This window comes from Rhipicephalus microplus, chromosome 8 (genome assembly GCF_043290135.1).
Source record: "Rhipicephalus microplus isolate Deutch F79 chromosome 8, USDA_Rmic, whole genome shotgun sequence".
In the NCBI taxonomy this organism is placed as follows: domain Eukaryota; kingdom Metazoa; phylum Arthropoda; class Arachnida; order Ixodida; family Ixodidae; genus Rhipicephalus; species Rhipicephalus microplus.
The window spans coordinates 50,314,412-50,334,304 of NC_134707.1; the positions used below are offsets into that span (position 1 = coordinate 50,314,412).

Here is a 19,893-nt window from a genome sequence, read left to right on the forward strand (position 1 = left end):
AGTTTAGGACGAACCTCTGAAAACTGTGAAGCTTTTCATCGTACTCCTCCGCAAAAATTTTCGCATATGCATGTTCCCCTTCGGAGGGAAAAGCCTTTCCTCTTCATAAAGTTAGTTAGCCAGCACCTGCTCGCTTTAAACTGGCTCCGCATTAGACCTTTTTCTAAGACTAACTGCATAGCCCGCACTTGGAGCAGTTCTGCCGTCACGGGCTGCTGAGCTGCTCGCTGCTAAAGCACATACTCGCCGAGCAGCTCTTTTTTTGCGGAAACCGACCCTGCTGTGGTCCACTGAAACCTTTGCGTAAAGCTTTGCTGTCGAAAATCTGCTTTTGTTTCCGCCGGTCCCGGACGCACGTTTCGGGAACTCCAAACGACCGCGATGCGGCCCGATTTCCGTTCGTTTCTGCACACGCGATGACTTTTCTTTTAAAAGCGGCATCGTGGTGCACTCGAGTTTTTGGAGTCGGCCATTCCACGCCGTCGATGCTAATGCACTACTAGATGACGAACTCCTCAGCACACGTACGAAGTGCCGCACATGAGAAACACATAGGCAGAAATAGACGACGCGCCATGCCGACGCACGTAGGGGGCGGCCATTTTAGATTTGCCGATGGCAATAGATTGGCCGTAATTTTTTTGTTCGTACTCGATTCTAACGCGCATGCGATTTATGAACTCGCGTAACCGGAAAAAAGGTGCGCGTTAGATTCGAGTAATTACGGTAATTGAAGTATATGTATTAACCCATGGACGTGAACTTTGCTGCTTGCAAGGGGAGAGTTACATACACGTCTAGTGAAAATTTCAGGCAATTGCATTAAATGGAAACTGAAGATGTTTTAGAATCCGATAAAACTTCGTGGTTAACAGAACTAACATTACTGTCAATGTTGGCAAGATATTTTTCCGCCGTTTTAGCAACAGGAGCTTTAGAATATACGAAAGCAAAGTTTGTCGTGCTTTGCCCCTTCACGTGTGCCGTGAGTGAACGCTTGAAAACCTATGTCATCTTCATTTTCTCTTGTTTAGCCATTCTTCTCTCGGACATAACATTCAGCCACTTACTAGGCGTGTTTAACTGAGCGTCGCTCATGCTCAGCCATGTGCAGATGTAGCGTCTCGAGACAGTGCAGGTATGGTAGTGTGGGAGACTGCATAAATTTCGCAAATTTTAACAATCGCATTTTGACTAGACACTGTCAGCATAGCTGGCAAAGGTTGATGAAATCGAGTGAATGCACCTTCACCCTCTGCTCAAGCGATTTCGTAAGCGAAGCAAGAAATGCGTTCCATGTTCCGAGCGATACGTAAGCAAGTGTCTCATTTTTCCACCATGGATTCTGTGGTTAACTCACGACGGGTTGTTGTCGGAACGTATCGAGGAGGCCACGCTTCAGAGGTGCTGCTGTTGCTGATGACGCGGCATACCAAGCATGATGTCACTGTGTTCACTCTGCCTCCTGAGAAGCCCAGCGGCCACTACATCGTATTTTTTCGTCGAAAAGTGCTCTTTGCGGTCACTTGTGAAAACTCCCACATTGCCTTTTGAATTCAGAAGGAATCAAACTGTTCTTACATCCCTCAAAGTCATTTTTTTTAAGTGCTTCAGCTTTTAAGCATGGCTTTCGTCTGGGACTTGCAGGAGATATGGCAAACGGTTGATTGCATTCCTTGCAGTATGCTACGACAGACAGCATGCTTGGGATTCAGTAAATGTCAATTCTACCACATTGCCTGTCACAGCGGAGCAGTTGTTATGCTGCTCAGCTGCTGGCCCAAAGGTCACGTGTTTGATTCTAGTTGCAGCAGTCATATTTTGGTGGAGAGAAAATGGCAGGAGGTCGTGTGGTGTGCAATCTCAGTGCTCCATAAAAAAGACTTGGATGGTCATAGTTTCTGGAGACCTCCACTACGATGTCCTTCGTAATTATATTGTGTTTTTGTGATGTAAAACTCCAGATATAATATTATTATAATGCTTCCCGTGCTAGTCACAAAATATTTAAAGTATCGGCAACCAGTTATTCCTAAGAGGAGGGTGGGCAGGTATGCTTGGCATTTTTGTTGTCAGGCAGGAGTGCGGCATTATCTCGCAGCAGACCGGCGAAGAGGTGGAGCGGTTGGGGTGCATGTAGGGTGACGACAGGTAGATCTAGCTTCGGCGAGACTGATGGGAGGCTGCTTTACCGCGTCATTTGCAGGCGGTTTTCATAATGGAGGCGGTAGAAAGGTGATAGGTCAGTGACCAATCACCCCGCAGTGGCATGTACAGTAAACTTCACTCACTTGGGTGCTTACATGACACCAAGGGTTGCTCGACACAACAGTTTTGAGCGGAGTTTTCGCAGTATATCATTTAGAAGTTCTAATCAGTAGCGCCTCTTGTGTCTTACTGCAGTGTACTCTCTTTATTATCTCGTTTCGTTGTTTTTCACGCAGTTTTATGGTTGTTGTTTTTTTCCTCTTCTAGATGTGAGCCTTTTCGAACAAGGTGTAGTTGGCGACCAGACTGCCGCAAAGGTTCTGGAAACGCTCTCCAACTTGGCGATGCTTTACGGGGAGAGTTTCATTACACGCCAGTACCTGCCCCATGCTGTTGAGCTGGTGCGTCTACAGTGTAATAAATTTATAAGCGTGAGCATGTTGCTGATCCATTGCTGTACCTTTCCGTTGGTGATACGGATAAGTGTTCGGGTGTAATCTTATTATTAGTAAGATCTCAGGGATTCAGAAAGGCTCTTGCATGTGGATTTGTGCCATAGATCTTTAGCCATGTTACAAGAGTATAATGGCATCGAAATTATCTAGAACTCTCTGCTAAGGAGTGCTCTGAATCAATTCTCTGATGCCCTCGCAGTGTGTCAAAATGAGTGAGGTTCTTTCCTTCTGAGACATCTCATATTCTTTGAGCCAGTTTCAGATCTTAAACTTCACGACTTTTGCAAATATCTTGGCAGCAGCCCGAAATCTAACAGGCTGCCATAGATCCTGCCTGAGCGAACACTGGTGGTAGCATGTTAATTGGTGTAATGTAGGTTGTGGACAAGTGCATCAATTTACACCAGATGTTGTACACGAGCATTGCAACATTGAATAGTGTTTAACCCGCGTCACAAGAGATGCAAGGGCTTTTTTACGTGAGTGGCCTTTTTTTTAAAAGTTGAACAGCATTAAATGAAGAGGCGTTGCGTACCAGACACCGATCGTCTTTTTCCTGTTTTCTTCCAAATGCACAACCAAAAGCGTGGGGCTAGCTTTCAAAACAAAACCACTAAAAAAATTATGCATCCATTTATAAAATTAAATGTCCTTATCCTATGTATCCATATATAAAATCCAATGTTCCTATCCAATTAATGTAGCCGTTGCACTTCTGCGTGCATTCAGTACTGTTCAGTCACTGGAGTTGGCCATACACGTTACGATGCTGTGCTTATTGCATCTGTGCGTGCGACGCACTAAACATCACCATGTGTCCTTGAGCCTATCGACTTGCTGACATAATGCCCAAGGAAATAAGCCTTAAATGGCTTATTTGGTCTTCCAAGAGATGTGAATTTTATTTGTGTGAAGAGCCCAGGTGACGAAACAAACATTTGCCCCCCTTTCTTTTTCTCACCGGTTACAATTGCTGACACCCACTGGTTTTGAGGCAACTTTTTTTTACGGCTGGGCTAGAGATCAACAAATGCCATTTCCAGAAGAGATGGCTTCTGAAAAGGGAACGCCCGCTGCCGTGCGTCTGTGGGCAAAACTTCTTTATTTGTGTTTTTGCTCGAAACGCTTTTTAGTGGCCACGTGACAGTGGTATAATGTTGGTTTTAGTAGGGTGTTCCATTTTCAATTACCGTGTTGTATGCATAAGTCGAGCCTTACATAACGCAAAAAAATGGAGCAGCCACTCTACACTTTTAGAGGAACAACTTTTCCACCAATTTCTCGGGGCTCGCGACAGCTGTGTGTCATTTCTCTATTGTATCTCGTGTCAGTTGTGCATGTGCAAGAGACACCTGACCGACAACCTAGAAGCCGGTCTCATCGGAGCTGTAACAATGGTCAAGCACGTGCTCCCGTTCCTGTCCGACACGACGCTCATGAGTCAACTTCAGGTGGGTGTCTGTGTCACATGCTTGGCTGCAGGCAGCAGAGCTGGCGCATGTGCTCTCTTGGTAGACATTAGTAGACAGCTCATGACGAGTTGTGCTCTCAAAATCTTCTTTATGTCGGGACGACAAACAGCTGCAAAACTGTTTCGCTTCTGCAGTTGGTTGTATTTGCTTAAATGAGCATTTTGTGGAGTTATGCCAAATTAGATCGGAACATGCAAGCCTTACTTCATGTAACATTGAACTTTGTTGCTATCACAATCATTGCGTTGCCGTTCCAGTGTGACAGCGATTATATGAACAGTATTGGCTGGTTTTTGCCATTGCCACCGCCGCTCTCATATATATATATATATATATAATATGGGAAGGATGGGCTAGGCTCGTCTGTGCACGCGCTTATCTCGCGAGCAAACAAGCAAACCGGGGGGGGGGGGGGGGGGGGGCAGGGGGCATTTGTGGCTGCCACTCTATAGCGGCAACGATCAGCGTGCGCCTTGTGCCTCCACAGCAGGCAGGAGCTTCTACGGGCTTTACTCTCAACATGAAAAAACAATTCCAAAAGTCTACCTGAAACGGCCGCGTTCTTTTGCAACAGCGTTTTGTAGAGTTATGTGAAATCGGATCTGAATGAGTTGACTGCCAGTCTCACTTTGTATATCAACGCCGTCATTACGCACGAGCCTTGTTATGGTCATCTACTGTGGCCGCGTCGCATGAAACTTGGTTACTTAGCAAGCGCATGTTTACTACAAATAATATTGTTAGTAAAAATACAAGCTTTGCTTCGTAAAACATCCGAATATGTTGCTGTCACATTCATTGCTTTGCCCTTTTGGCGGAACTGTGACTTTTTGATTACCTGTAAGGGCTCATATATTTTGTGGCTTGTGCAATGTTTCAGGAAGTGGTGCTGAAGAACATACTGTACCCCCTGGTGCAACTGGCCTCGTCTCTCCAGCACTGCTTTCCGCGAGGTGTAGTCAGCCGCCAGGTCCTGACGCGAAAGATAGCTGACACGCTGTACCTCGTCGGCCTGCGCATCGGCTTCCAGATGTCCCGACGGCATCTGTCAGTGCTCCTGCGCCGCTTTTTTGCGTCCTTCAACCGCGCCTTCCCACCAGCGGGTGGGGTGTCATCAGTGCAGAGCCTGACACAGGTCCCTGCGCCTAGTGACAAAGGTAAGGCCGATTCCATGGCATTCTTTCAATCACTCTGCCTCAAAGGACTGTTCTTGTCTTAAATACATGTCATGAAATTTCGAGCAAGCACTCCCTCCAATTTCAGTGCTAATCCGCACCGTTCCGGAAAAGTGCCTCATTCCCCCCTTTACCCACCTCCTGTTCAGCACCCTGTTGATGCACTGGGTCTACGCAACTCCGGCCTGCTTGATTCTCATCTCTTTATACTTAGAAGTCCGATATCTACACACCTGTGCTTAATTTGTCATCAGAATCTGTTTTTTCCTCCCACATAATGATCGCACTCCCGACATAAATTGCAAAACACCCATGACCGCTTCCATAGTTGTGCGACCAAAACAATTGCTTTCGAGATCATTATTCCAATGTGGTAGCTATGATAATGTAGACAGCAAAACGTAGCCTATGAAACCTGCTTTTTTTTTTCTTACAGCTGTTGCATTGGCTCATCGTCGTAGGTTGCACCATTCAATAATGCTTTCCATGGTGTGACTATGTTTACTTGTGTCTTGCGTTTATTATTCATCCTTGTAATGCACCATATGCCTGGAACGAGATAAGTAAGAAGACTGCCAGGGAAGTTCACGTGCACTCCATTTTTATTTTTTCTGGCAGAAAAGCTGTGTGACCGCCATCATGAATATCAGTGTCATTCTAAACCCCCCCTTCCCTGTCTCTTTGCCAGCTATATCGACTTACAGAGGGGGATGCTTGCTAGAGTTTTCAAGATGCAGTTCTGACGTTTGCTTTATTTAGCAAAGTGGTGTCTCTAAGAGAGTTGGATGTTGGACTGGTTTGTATACAGGTGGTTCCAAGAAACCTGCATATCATTCAAGTGTGTGCAAAAGTAAAGGCCGTTAATGATGGTGACAGTTTTCTATTGACTACGTTTCGCTCACAAAGGAACGATTTCGTTATGCTCAAGCCTCGATGTAATGAATCCAGATATAACAAAGTAAATGAAGGAGAGTCTTGCGATAACTACAGTGTTAGGAATATACCTTTTGGATGAATTTTCGGATAAAACAAACTTATTTTCGTGCTAGAGCCATGTTTTTTATAATGAGATTTGACTACAGCTTCTCTATAAAAACAAATATTCAGTACGGTGTACTTTCTTAACATGACAGCCCTCTTATAGAAAACACATTACTTGTTTTCTTTGATTTCTGGCCATGATATGCACTTCTATACAAAATAAATCGGGGAAATGGTACCTGAAGTACCGTATTTACACGATTGTAAGGCGACTCGAATGTAAGACGACCCCCCCAAAATCGCATCTCAAAAAAAAAATAATAATAAAAAAAAAAACCACCTCACGTAGGCTGCAAGCTTCGCCTCTAGTTCCGGAAAGCGGCCAGACTTCGGCCCGCGAAAGCCACGGCGCTTGGAGTCGCACGAGAAAATTTCCTCGCGCTGAAGCCGCCACTTCCGCACCACACATTCACCGATTCCGAACTTTCGTCCTCATGTCACGGCACTCATGTCAGACAGAAGTGACTCGAGAGAGTTGGTCGTGGACACAAACGACAGGAGCACGTGGCGACGCGCCCGCTTAAAAAATTGTATCACAAAGAGGAGCTCTTCCGTCAACTACCAATACCCCTCCTACGGCGGCTCTTCCATCGATTACCGGTGCTCCCTCAAGAGCCGTGCGCTCGTCATAAAGGCACTCGTAATGCGCGCAGTAGATGCTAAAAAAAGAAAAGCTTTTGTATAAGCACGCGGAAAACTATGCGCTTTGGGTTGAGCGGGAAACTATTCGAGATGACAATACATATGGTTCGATTTCGATTCTAAGACGACCCCCCAACATTGGATTGTCAAATTTGAAAAAAAGGGTCGTCTTACAATCGTGTAAATACGGTATAAGGGTCATTCCACACCAAACTTCTCTTTCTGGCAAGCATTGCGAACGTATACGAAAAAAATTGTGCCGATTTATTCTATGAAAATAGTGAATTGCTAGAGTATCTCGGAGAGGAAAAAAAACTTTTTTTGGTCTTGAGAAAGTCATGTCTAAGTTCCCCCGAATGTCATCTAAGTGCCATTTGTAAGAAAATTTATGCTGAGAGTATAGTTTCTCGTTTCAATGCCAAATTTGGTTTACATATAAAGCAAATGGGTCTGTGTGAAGTGTTAGAAGCTAAATAGTGTTATTTTTCTGCATTATACATACACCTTGGGAAATTTAGTCAGAATGTTCTATGTTTGAATTCTTCTTATTGTAATAATGTGCCAAGTATGTATATTTGCATAATCTATACTTGCTAATTGCAAGGTATATCTTGCAATAAAATTTTTTTGGACATCAGGAGATTTACAAACATTATTAAAAATATTGCAAATTTCAGAAAATTATCATTTTGGTTCATACTAAGGCTCAATTTACACCATGCGGTGCTCTTACTAAAAATTAGGTCTATCGAAATCAAACAAGCAATTTTTATAATCATGTATATATTTTTTTGCTTTAAGGAAGAAAATAGTTTTTGAATTTGTCCATAGACGGCTATCTTCTCGCTTGGTCATATAGCAGCTTTCCCGTTGAAGTTACCTGTTGCTGCCAAGGAGGGATGTAATGCATAATTTCATTTGCCCGAGTTCGACATGTCCAAGACGGCTATCTTCTCGCTTGGTCATATAGCAGCTTTCCCGTTGAAGTTACCTGTTGCTGCCAAGGAGGGATGTAATGCATAATTTCATTTGCCCGAGTTCGACATAGTTCGGATTGACTAGTTTAGATACTCAAACCTCACCATAACAAAGTCTCAATTGTCATGAAAATACTTTGCTATATTCAAAATTTTGTTATGAACAATTATTTGTAACTCTGTGTGGCAATGCTATTGGCCATTTCCTCTGTTATAGTGATAATTTGTTTTATCCAAATTCGTTATATCAGGTTTGAGTGTACACTCAAATTTCGATATAGTAAACCTGAAAATAAGAAAACATTGGTTACAACGAAGTAAATGAATATTGCTTTTGAAATAGATAGTGTTAAGACTATACAATTATAACGAATTTTCAAATATAACAAATGTATTTTTATCTATGATAGAACTTAGTTATAATGAGGTTTGAGCATATGGTCTTCCCACTGTACGCGTCTGTGTAATGGCTCCCTTTCATTTTGTCGAGAATGCCGAGCCACGTTGGCAGCAGAGTGCTCTGGAGAGTTTGGGTTGCTTAACTGCGTTCACGACAACCCGTGCGTGACCTGCCTCCTCCACCGCTGCAGAAGAGCTGCTGTCCCGATCGTTTGAGGATTATCTCCCCATCAAGCGGGAGGCCGGTGGCCAGGAATTGAAGATCGGCACTCCAGTCAAGTTGTCGTCCGTGCTCCGGTGCCGAGGTTCGCCGCCCTACCCCCTCACACCTCCCCACGATGAACGAGAAGGTGCACGATCATGCATGCGTCATTTTTTTTTCTCCTCGCTTTACTACACCCGCGTTGCGCAGAGGCGCAGCATTCGCTAACACTCTACTGCATCTACGGCCTCTGATGTTGCCGGTTTGTTGCACCAATTCAGTGCAGGTTCACTGCAGAAGAGTTTAAAGAGAAAGTCAGTCATGTAAAGCTTGTCCACTGTGGCGGAGCAGTGGTTATGGGGCTCGGCTGCCGCCCCGAATGCCACGGGCACGTGGGCTGCAGACCCGATGGGTGCGAATCCCAGCTGTAGTGGTCGCATTTTGGTGGAGGCGGAATAGTAGAAGCCCGCGTGCTGTGCGATGTCAGTGATTGTTAAACAACACCAGGTGGTCAAAATTTCTGAAATCCTCCACTACAGCATCTGTCATAACCATATACTGGTGTGAGGATGTAAAATAAAACCCCATGTATCATTAGTCGTGTAATACTTCGAGTAACGAATCCGGCAGGTTAGTTCATTCGTGCTAAATATCAGCTGCAACATTGGCGCAATGTTTGACGGGACCCTAATTCTGAGTCAATGCACAGGTTCGTCGCAAAGGAGCTAAGGCCCAGTCAGTCATAAAGAGCTTCAGGAAAGTCATTAATAGGATAGTTGGTGCAGTCATTTTTTGATATGAGCTGTACATAGCTTCCATGCTTGAAAAGATCCTAGTCATAGAAGCTTTAATCCTGACTTGTTACACTTGCTCAGTGAAGGTTCAGTGCAGAAGAGCTTTAACAAAAGCAGGATCTGTCACTTGTTGCTTTCGTAGTCATGTCATCTACGCCCTCGTCAATATTGAGCTTAAGCTTCCACGTATGTTTTATGATTGTGTTAATGGCTACTGCAGTGTGAATATAAAGAGCAGAAACAGTTCTACAGCGATCAATGTTTATTATGTCGCATTCCGACTTCCTGTCTTGTGAATTATCGTAGTTGCATGGTGAGCAATCCCAATCTCATAAATGTTGCTATACCCAGCATTGTCTTTCGTCATATTGTGTCATAGTTTTGTTTCGAAAAAAAAAAATGCTGTCATGAGTGTCTCACTACCTCCCATTGTCACTTGTGGTAATGTGCTAAAAACAACTTCAATGTCATAAGTGTCACTGTGCCCCTCGTAATTTATCCTAGTTCTTCTGTCAGAGTTGTGCTTCAAAAAGTTCAGTGTCATAAATCCTACTGCCTTTTATTGTCGTCGTCTCCTATCATGGTGGTGATTTCCGAATCTACCATGTCGTATTTGTCACTGTGTATCATTGCATGTTGTTTTCTGTTTTACTTGTGCTCCAAAAAACTGCATTGTCATGAATGTCACTGCCTCTTCCTGTCAATTGTCATGACCTGCTGTCATGCTTACACTTCAAAAAACTTTGACGTCATAAATGTCACTGCCTTCCGCTGTCTTTTGCTAGTGTGCCCTGCCATAGTTGCACATCAAACAACTGCAGTGTTGTAAATGTCACATCTCTGTCACTTGTCCTTTTCTTTGGTCGTGGTATGCTTGTCATTGTCTTTTTTTTAAAAACAGCCATGCTATAATTGTCACTGCCCCTCATTCTGCCATGATTAAGCTTAAAAAAACTGCAATGTCATAAATCACATTTTGCCTCTCTGTTTTTTGTCATTGCCTCGTATCATATTTGTTCAAGAAGCTGTGATTTCATAAGCGTCACTCTTTATTGTCATCGTTTCCTGTCATAGGTGGGCTTTCAACAATTGCAATACATTATAAATGTTGCCATGTTTCTCCATCACTTTTGTCACAGTCCTGTGTCATGGCTGTGCTTCGAGAAACTGTGATGACCTATAAATGCTGCTGCCTTCCACTCTTTGTTGTAAATGTTTTCTTGCATAGTTGGACTTCTAACATCTGCACTTTCATAAATGTTGCTACACCTATCACGAGCACGACTAACAGCTGCACTTTCATAAATGTTGCTACACCTATCACGGGCACCTGTTAAAGTGGTGCTCTGAAAAGCAGCAATGTCATAAATGTTATACTTGCTCTCGCTGTCTCTTGTCATTGTCTCCTGTTATAGTTTGTCTCTGAATACAGTAGACTCTCAATAAATGGAAATCTCTTTAATGGAACTGCTGCCTAAATGGAACAACTTTCTCTGATATGGTTGGTTTGATGCTTGAATACTGCAACCCACTTCACTTCTCAATAAACAAAACTCCTGTTAAGTGGAACACATTTTGCCTCGTCCCTTCAGGTTCTGTTTAATGAGATTCTACTGTAATTGCAGTATCACAAAAGCCACTGTCACCCATCATCTTTCACGTCAAATGAGTGCAATGTTAGAGGATTCGCTAAAGTCTACTTTTCTCTTTTTGTGTCTGTGTGTGTGTCTTTTAACCAATTGACATCTGTGGCCAGAAATCCACCGACCAGGTTGGCGAGGCCAAAAGCTCCTTGACCACTGGAAAATTGTTTATTTTTGACCTTGTTTCATAGAAGGCAGCACAATATTTTGTGTTTGCCTTTTGCTTCGTATATTATCCGCTAGATGGACATAGTTGTTCGTTGTTGGAGGCGTTTCTAAGTGTGTGTATGTGTCTTTTTAGAGAAGAAAGGTGCTCGTTCGCGACTTCTCTGACACAGGGTGTAGCGCAAACACCTGCCTCTCGCGGCCTCACCGATGCGCTTACAAGCCACCGAGTGGGCTCATTTTCCTCGTCAGATTCTGCCAAAAAAAACAAAGACGACTCCGACAAAATTGTACTAAAGTTTCAAGACACACGGGAAAAAGTCCGGGAGCCAATGGGAGCGTGCAAAATGCTAAGTTGCTCATCACAACTATGTGCTTTGTAGTTTTTGACATACCGAAATCTTACTGAAACAGCTGATGCGGTAAATCATTTGTAACAGATGAAAATAAGATTTTTTATTCTACGATATTTTCTGCAGATTTTACTGCTATTAACACGCACCGACTCATGCCACAAAACTTTTTGCGTAGAATACCAGGCAGGAACGGTCGCGAAGAGCACAGAAGGCAAGGGGTTAACTGACTACTCGTGCATTATGTTGCCCACTGTGGAGATGTGTCGCTTCATAAGACGTCTTCCTTCACTATGTGATATTGAGCTGATAAGCTGTGCATTTCTCTGTACGTTGCAACATGGAGAGTTTTCCAAGCTTCAATGTGAAAGTGGCTCTGCCATAGTGATGTTTGACTGTTCACATTGAAGTTATGGATTTGACTCCTTGTTGTATAAGTGGCATTCTAGTGGCGTCTGAAAACGGGACTTTTCATGCACTGGTCTAAAACGCTATAACAGCCACGAAGTTTAGGTCTATGTGTGTCTATCTGCTTAACACGTGTGTGATATGCATTCTTTTCTATGTACGTGCATATGTGTGTCGAAACTTTAGTTCCTGATAAGTATGGAGAGTCCATGCTGGGTTTGAAAACAACACCATAAGCTTCTTTACTTTGCATTCGGCATAAGGTTAGAGATGTCAGCCATCGCATGTATTGTGTGTCTTTGTGTTGAATGCATTGATTAGTCAACATTTCCATCTCAAACTCTTCTTTAGGCATTGCTTAGGCAACACTGCTCATGGTTAAGTTTGCTAACGTAGCTGCAGATTCAGGCATGGCTTAAGACTTCAAAAAAGAATCTATTCTTTAAACTGGCAGCTGGAATTAAGTGCAGCAGGTCAGCAATCATGCTGCTGAAAGATTAACTAACAATCTAACCACTGAGGGACATACTAGTTGCCCAGGCTTTGCATATTGAAAGGCCTTGGCCACATTTCGATCTTTATACTCCATCAGTATTTTCTTCTACATTGTAGTGGGGCTTTTTCTCACTTTTTAGTTTTCTGTACTCCACGAATGTGTTAACTTGGCAGGGAATCATGAGACTCAAATGTGCAAAATGACATATGTATGTAGGTAGACGTTAGAATGGGGCAGTTAGTTGGAAATGAATGAAACTGCTACATTGTCTTTTTATGTCTGTTAGCTGAATTTGTAAAGCCACCCTTCCCAAATTCTGATGCACATTAAAGTGAACATGATATATTTTCCATACCTTCCATGTTAAGTGGGAAATTGGCTAGGCTATTTGAAGTAATTATGGCATACTTAATGTGAATGACCTATGCTAGGAATTCGGCAGTCCCCAGTGGTGCCTAATATTAAACGTAAGTGGAACCATTTTTTTTTTAATTTGTCAAGGGAGGAGGCAAGGAAACTCTGTGTGCTGAGATTGTTTCAAATTCAAAACACAGAAAATAATCAGAAAGCAACTGTGATTAATCTGCCACTTTTACTTTAGTACCAACCTGTTGGGCAGTTACTAATGCTAACTGGCCTATGAATGGCCTTGTATTGACCCATGTATTTTCATCACACAAAGGGCTGCTGAGTCCAGATGTGTCGTAATGTCATTTGTTGAATGTACCGCACAGTAATGAATTGAGCCTTCAACACCAAGTCATATATACAGGCAGCGTTTTTTTTTACATCTGATGGATGCGAGGCAGTGGTACGGCCTCGAGTAACAAAGTGCTCCGTCGTGTAGGTGATAACCCGCAATAATGTGCGTTCAACATTGGTCTTGAGCGAACTGTATGCTCTTCAGAACTGCTGTGACCATTGATATGTTATAGTGCATTGTGGTTTTATGACGTGGTGCTTCAAAATCTTCTTGGTTCGGTATGCAGCCAACAGGTGGCACCACTTACATATACAGACTTGGTGGCAAATGCGTTCGCACGCTATTGAGAAAATGAGAGTGTTGCCCGTTAAAATTACGTGCTCTTTTGCCAGCTTGAGCCCATTCTGATGATGCAGCATAATATACTCTTTTCATTTTCATGATGTATTATGATCAAAGCGGAAAGACAACTGTGGGGCTATGTAAGTGCATGTAGTGAAACGATGAATTCTCACAGCAGTGCAAGGTAGCCGCCATCTGTAAGGCCCCTTGGGGATTCTGATGTTTTTCTGAGCCAGTGTTATCGTACACGCTGTTGCGAATGCACAGTTAGGAGTATGGCCCCGTTAAGAGAGCTAAAACAATCACGTACCAATGGGAGTGATGTTCGTTAAGAGAGCTAAAACAATCACGTACCAATGCACGATGAGAATGGTGTTGAACTGCTAAACGCTAGGGCATGCATTCTCATACTCGGCCATGGTGGCTGCATTTCAGTGGCTGTAAAATGTAACAAACGCTGCGTGTACTTACATTTGGGTATGTGCACGTGTAATAAAGTTCCTCAGGTAGTCACAAACATAAAGTATTCCCGAAGTAGTCTTATTATCGGATTAAGCCCTGATTGTGCCCTGGATAGCAGTGAAGGTTTCAAGTATGCAGCAAGTCATTGAGATGTGTTAGCTCTTTACTCGGGTAGTATTGTAGAGAGAGAGAGAGATGACTCATTAGAAGGCAGAGAGGTAGTCGTAATTTGTCAGAAACTGCCAGTGCTGCATTCTTAAGACTTTTAGACTCTGGTATTGCATAGGATAATTACGTCAATCAAATTCAAATAATCAATCAGTCAATCAGTCACTTGATAAATTGAAGTGCCCTGTGTAAGCACTGCAAGGCTCGTCACAGCAGATGCGATACATTTTTTTTATGGTGGCTGTTATTAAGTTTGCGTTCACTGTGTCTATTCATCCATTCCACCTACTTACCATGCTTTCTTTAAGTAGTAGTGGATTTGTTCGAATGGAAGACAGAAGTCTCATCATTATACTGACGACACTTTCGCACATTTAATGACTCCTTGAAACCATGATTTGAAATCTGTGAGCTTTGTCGGCTTTGTCTACGGCAGTTTATGCTGCTAATGACGTTGAAATTGTGTTTTGAGTCATTGAAACATTGGCACAACGCACAGGCATTGCAACACTCGCCACCTGCTGATTAATATCAGGACTCAGTCTTGTAGAGAAAAAAAAAAAGATGTTCATTAATATAAAAGATTATCAGTCAGGCGCTGTAGCGCACTAGAAACAGTACATGTGCTTTGTTGAATGTGCCAGTCTGATTTAGTGTTTTGCATTTCTGTGCTGTACCTGTTTGCAGGGGACGAACGCAACATACCAGAGCGTGCCCTCGAGGAGGTTAAGCAGGTGTTCACTGCAGAGCTTGCTTTTATGACCTTCATTCCACTGTGCAAACTGGCTGGCGGGTAAGGAACCACATCGGTGACTTACCCCTCAAAATGAGAAAGGCAGTAGGCTGCCAGCAACATACAATTAGTGCGTTGCTGGCAGCAGTGTTGTCATGAAATGGGTTAAACTGTGCGGACAAATTGGCCGCAAGTTTTTGTAAAGCTCTTGATAACGTCTAAGCATATTTGAGAACTGAAAGCTACGAGCACTTCTATGTTGCAAGAAATGGAGCTCTGGAAATGGCATTTTCTGTCGATCTATAACAGGGACATGCCTCTGTCTAAAAAGAACAAAAAAATGAAAAATTAGATTATAATAGCTACGTCTTTTAGAGAAAACTGTGTGGTTAAGTGGGCATCATTATTGTGCCGTTAAAACGAGTGAAAAAACTCGGTGTCCTGGAAATCGGTTCAGGTTGCGTAGGTGGGGTACACAGTCCTGATATACTTAGTGGTTTTCAAAACATGTATGTAGAAGAATAACACTAGACTTTTTCATACTACTGTTAACATTCGTTAATTTAACCAATTTATTTGCTCCAACATTGCCATTGCCAACATTGCCAGTCGTATAAGTTGACTACGATCGTATGCTGTGCTCAAGGCTTCAGTTTTTCGTTCAAGGAGAAATCGTCCGTGGATTTCGAGAGTGTCCTTCTCTCTCTCTCTTCGCTTTTCAGTATTTACATGGAGCAGACACTGACCAACCACGAGTTGATCCTGGAGCTGTGTGCCGCTCACGACTCGGCTCTTGCCATGAGTGAATCTGGAGCCGATGCAGGAAGTGGTCCCCGGAAATTTAGGAAAGGCCACTACCGAATGCCCTCTGCAGGTAAGGTGCAGCATGCTTGCCCAAGGGCATCATCAGTGAACGCATTCCTCTAGATTAGCAGCACAACCTGCCATCTCCGAGTCTCTTCTTAACTTTTCAATCTGGGTAACAGGCAAAAAGCTAGTTTAGAGGTTACAATATTGCAACAACATTGCAATAATTTTTCAGTCATTTAGCCAACCCATTTTGTAAGTTTAGAGCCACATTTGCAGTTACATATTTCGACTGATTGTGATGCTGGCATATTTAATGTTGCTGTGTGCAATATAATTGGATAACAATAATAGACAAACACCTTTCACACGAATTGAATGACTGCAGAGTGGTCGGCAGTGCAGCACTGCAATTGTGAAAAGCCACCACGCTGGTGGCACCTTCAGCAAAAGCGTTTGCAAGCTTTCCCTTCACCAATGCTCAGGTGTGTAAAATGAATAGCAAGGTAGAGCCATCAACAATACGGAAGGGAATGCTTTCAAAAGGCTATGGAGGCTAAGTGCATTTTCAAAAGCCCAAAAGTGTGGACAGCACTACATTTTCAAACATAAGCACTTCTCTTGGGTACATATATGTTGTACAGTCGATCCCAGATATATCGAACTCCAAGGGGATCGTAAAATAGTTCGATATACCGATAATTTGAAATATAAAATATGCTTACCTGAAGCTTGCCTGAATACTCCACACATCACTGAGAGCTTTCGGAGATCGTAACAAGCGGTTCGTAACCGACTTGTTCTCCAAAGCACAGAAAATACGAAACACAGCGCAACGACCACGGCCCTTTATTTGGCATAAAAAAAGTCCGTGACCTTGGACTGCTTCTTCTTTTGCGCCATGAAGTTTAATAAACTGTCTTCAAGAGTGCTGACACTGTCCAAATGCAAAAGTCCGGCGCCTTCCATTGCGCCACAACAGCGGCGAATCACGCTGAATGCCGACGCAAGCTCAGCTACAGTAGGCAGGTGGATATCTTCATCGGAGTCGCTTGTTGCTGCTTCTTCGGCAGCGGCAGTTGCGATGTCCGCCACGATCTCCGCATCGTTGAGATCCGCCACAGCCTGCGCGTCATCGTCAGCACTTAAAAAATCGCGTGCTGTTGCGCCATCTTGGATGGCACCTGGAAATGTCGCCAGCACTTGAAATTCATCGTCGAAGCACTCAACGCCGTCATCTTCAATGTCCGAACACGCCTCGTCAGGAGTCACCACACAGCCCGCTTTGCGGAAGCAGTTTACGACTGTGGTTTGTTTCACGTCGTTCCAAGCGCCTGTTAGCATCTGTGTAGCTTCAAGAAGGTCAACTTTGAATTCGATTCCCAAACGAAGGTTCGTCAGGAGCCTCTGCACCAGTCGTCGCCTGTACCCAACCTTGAAGGCTTTGATAAAGCCTTGGTCAAGAGGCTGCAGCTTCGCTGTAGTGTAGGCTGGCAAAAATTTCACCGTGATGTTTTTCAGTAGGATGGTGACGTGGTGGGCCGAACAATTGTCAAGAAGGAGACGGACTTGGCGGCCAGACTTCTCCAGCTCGATATCTCATGCCCGGAGCCACTCCATGAACAGATTGCGTGTCATCCATGCTTTTTTGTTGGATGCTTAGCGCACCGAAAGACCTCTTGTGTTCTTGAAGCCGCGTGGCGATCTGCTCTTGCCGATAACGAATGGCAGAAGTTTGCACAAGCCGTCCATATTTGCAGCGAGCAAAATCGAGATGCGCATCTTGCTCATTTTTCCGTCATGGCATTTGCTGCCCTTGAAGTCCAACGTCTTGCTTGGCAGCATCTGCCAAAACAGGGCAGTTTCGTCGGCATTAAATATTTGCGACGGCGAAAAGCTGTTGCAAATGTCTGGCCATTCGTCGGACAGCCACTTATCAATGCTGTTGTTGCTGCTGGTTGCCTTGCTTTCACCCGAGAGGTTCTTCCCGACGATGCCCTAGCGATTTTTAAAGCGTTGCTGCCATCCTGTGCCACCAGTGAAGTTGTCTTCACGTAGCGCGGTTGCAAACCACTTTGCCTTTTCATGAGCATTGGGCCGTCAACAGGAATGTTTTATGCCCGAGTCTCCAAGAACCAGGCGTACAGGGCTTTCTTAGCCTTATCGTATTCCGGTGCATGCACACGACACGCTCCAGAACGGCCGCACTGCGCTGTCTTCGCCTTCACATCAGCTTTGTGGCGCAGTATTGTGCCTAAGGTGCTCCGAGGAATTCCGAATTCCTTGGCAACCGACGACTTCTTTTCGCCGGCTTCCACTCGTCGAATGATATCTGCCTTCGTTGAGAAATCCAACTTTTTACGTTTTTTTGCGTCTATGGCTCCGAAACACGTGACCCGGCACCGCAAAAACAAAACAAACACACACCACACTTCACGAGTTTCCCGACGGAGCAACCACTGTCACTGGCCAAGCGGCGAGAGCGGACCACTTCGCCGCTCAAGCAAACAGGCTCAAGCGCGCAGAAACTGGATTTTCCTTCCTCCTCAACTGTCTCTCGCCCGCAATCGCTCACCCGCGTTCTTTACCACACGGCTGAGGCGTCCAAGGTCACTCTAGCGACGGGAAGGAGCCTCTCTCTAACCGAGCGCAGGAGCCCGCACGAGAACTCGTCGCTGGAACCTTCCCAGGAGGAGCGGCAAAGCGCACTTGCACGGGCGCTTGACGCGCGGGAGTGTTCGAAATATCACATGTGGCAGTGACCGGGAGTTCGATACACGCGTACAACAGCGCTATACTTTTCTATGGATTTCCAAGGGGATGTTTAGACTGTTCGATATATACAATAATTCGATATATCCGGGTTCCGTATATCCGGGATCGACTGTATTCGCATGTGAAGATCACAAGCACACACTGCTTTTAAGCATAAATTGTTTCCTTTCGTAACGCTCACAACTGTGCCTATGCCTTAAGGCATGGACTTCACTCATTACGGCACCATACTATAGCAGCTTCCCATTCACATGGCCAAAAATTATGTGAAGGCGAGTATTTCTATTGTGACGACGGAAATAACTGTTGACCAAGAACAGAAATGCGGGTTGCTGGTACTATCGTCTGACTTATGTCGCTTCAGTGTTGGGGCTTGCATCACTCACCATTATGAGGTAAACATTACACAGAAGTCAGGGCCAATGCTTTTTATTCATTATTTTGTGTTTGCATTGTTTGTAGTATGTTTATGAAAGCATTGTTTATGCATAAATTGCTACTGTGCGACCATCTTTGTGTGGTTATAGTAGACTGGTACTATTTTTTTTTACTCTGCTGCCCCCTTAGGTAATTGCACTGCTGTGAAAGTGTGTTAAGTAAAATATAAACAAAAACGATGATGGGACCTTACCTGCTCAATAGCAGGAATCCAATACAGGACAAAAAAGGTGTACAGATGCAAGGCAAGTGCTTGTCCTGTGCATCTTTGCGTCTTCTTTGTCCTGTATCGAATTTGTGTTATCCAGCAGATGAGGTTATAATTCAACTAACCCAGCAACAAATTTCGTTACTTTAATGTGAAACTGATTCGTGGAATTTCGCGCCTAGGTCAAGAAGAAGCCATTGTGAGCGGGGAGTTTGGCAAAAATGTGGCCATGGTCGGAAACCGAATCGATGTCCAGCTTGGCGAGGAGAGCCACCTGGTGACGGCTGGTGAGCTTCCAGACGCGGCGCCCAAATACGATATCAACCTGCTGATGAGGTGAGTTTGTAGACACAACCACCCACTTTAAGAAGAGCTATGTAGAGTTTGCAAGAAATTGTCTTGTGTGCCAATTTTGCTTAGGAGTGGTAAGTTTTTATGAGTCACTCATACGTACAAACCTGATTATAATGAAGCTGCATCTTATACAAAAATAAGTTCATTGGATCTACAAAGTTGTTATAAAGATATATTTCCAAAACTATAGTTATTGCAAGGCTATTCTTGCCTCGCCGTGGTGGTCTAGTGGCTCAGGTACTCGGCTGCTGACCCACAGGTCGCGGGTTCGAATCCCGGCTGCGGGGGCTGCATTTCCGGTGGAGGCGAAAATGTTGTAGGCCCGTGTGCTCAGATTTGGGTGCACGTTAAAGAACCCCAGGTGGTCAAAATTTCCGGAGCCCTCCACTACGGCGTCTCTCATAATCATATGGTGGTTTTGGGACGTTAAACCTCAAATATCATCATCATGCAAGGCTATTCTTCATTTACTT

At 44.1% G+C, this 19,893-nt stretch overlaps 1 protein-coding gene across 3 annotated transcripts in view; it reads left to right on the forward strand.

The window, feature by feature from the left end:
- Window positions 1–19,893, forward strand: part of Wdr81 (WD repeat domain 81) — a 75,845-nt gene that overhangs the window by 41,963 nt on the left and 13,989 nt on the right. For 2 of the 3 annotated variants that reach the window (XM_075871773.1, XM_075871771.1), the window contains exons 21-27: window positions 2,476–2,609; window positions 3,995–4,114; window positions 5,016–5,292; window positions 8,561–8,719; window positions 14,793–14,898; window positions 15,561–15,712; window positions 19,249–19,402. In XM_075871773.1, the coding sequence (XP_075727888.1) occupies window positions 2,476–2,609; window positions 3,995–4,114; window positions 5,016–5,292; window positions 8,561–8,719; window positions 14,793–14,898; window positions 15,561–15,712; window positions 19,249–19,402 (1,102 nt within the window). The remainder of the gene's footprint in view (window positions 1–2,475; window positions 2,610–3,994; window positions 4,115–5,015; window positions 5,293–8,560; window positions 8,720–14,792; window positions 14,899–15,560; window positions 15,713–19,248; window positions 19,403–19,893) is intronic. The other variant, XM_075871772.1, reaches the window with a different exon arrangement.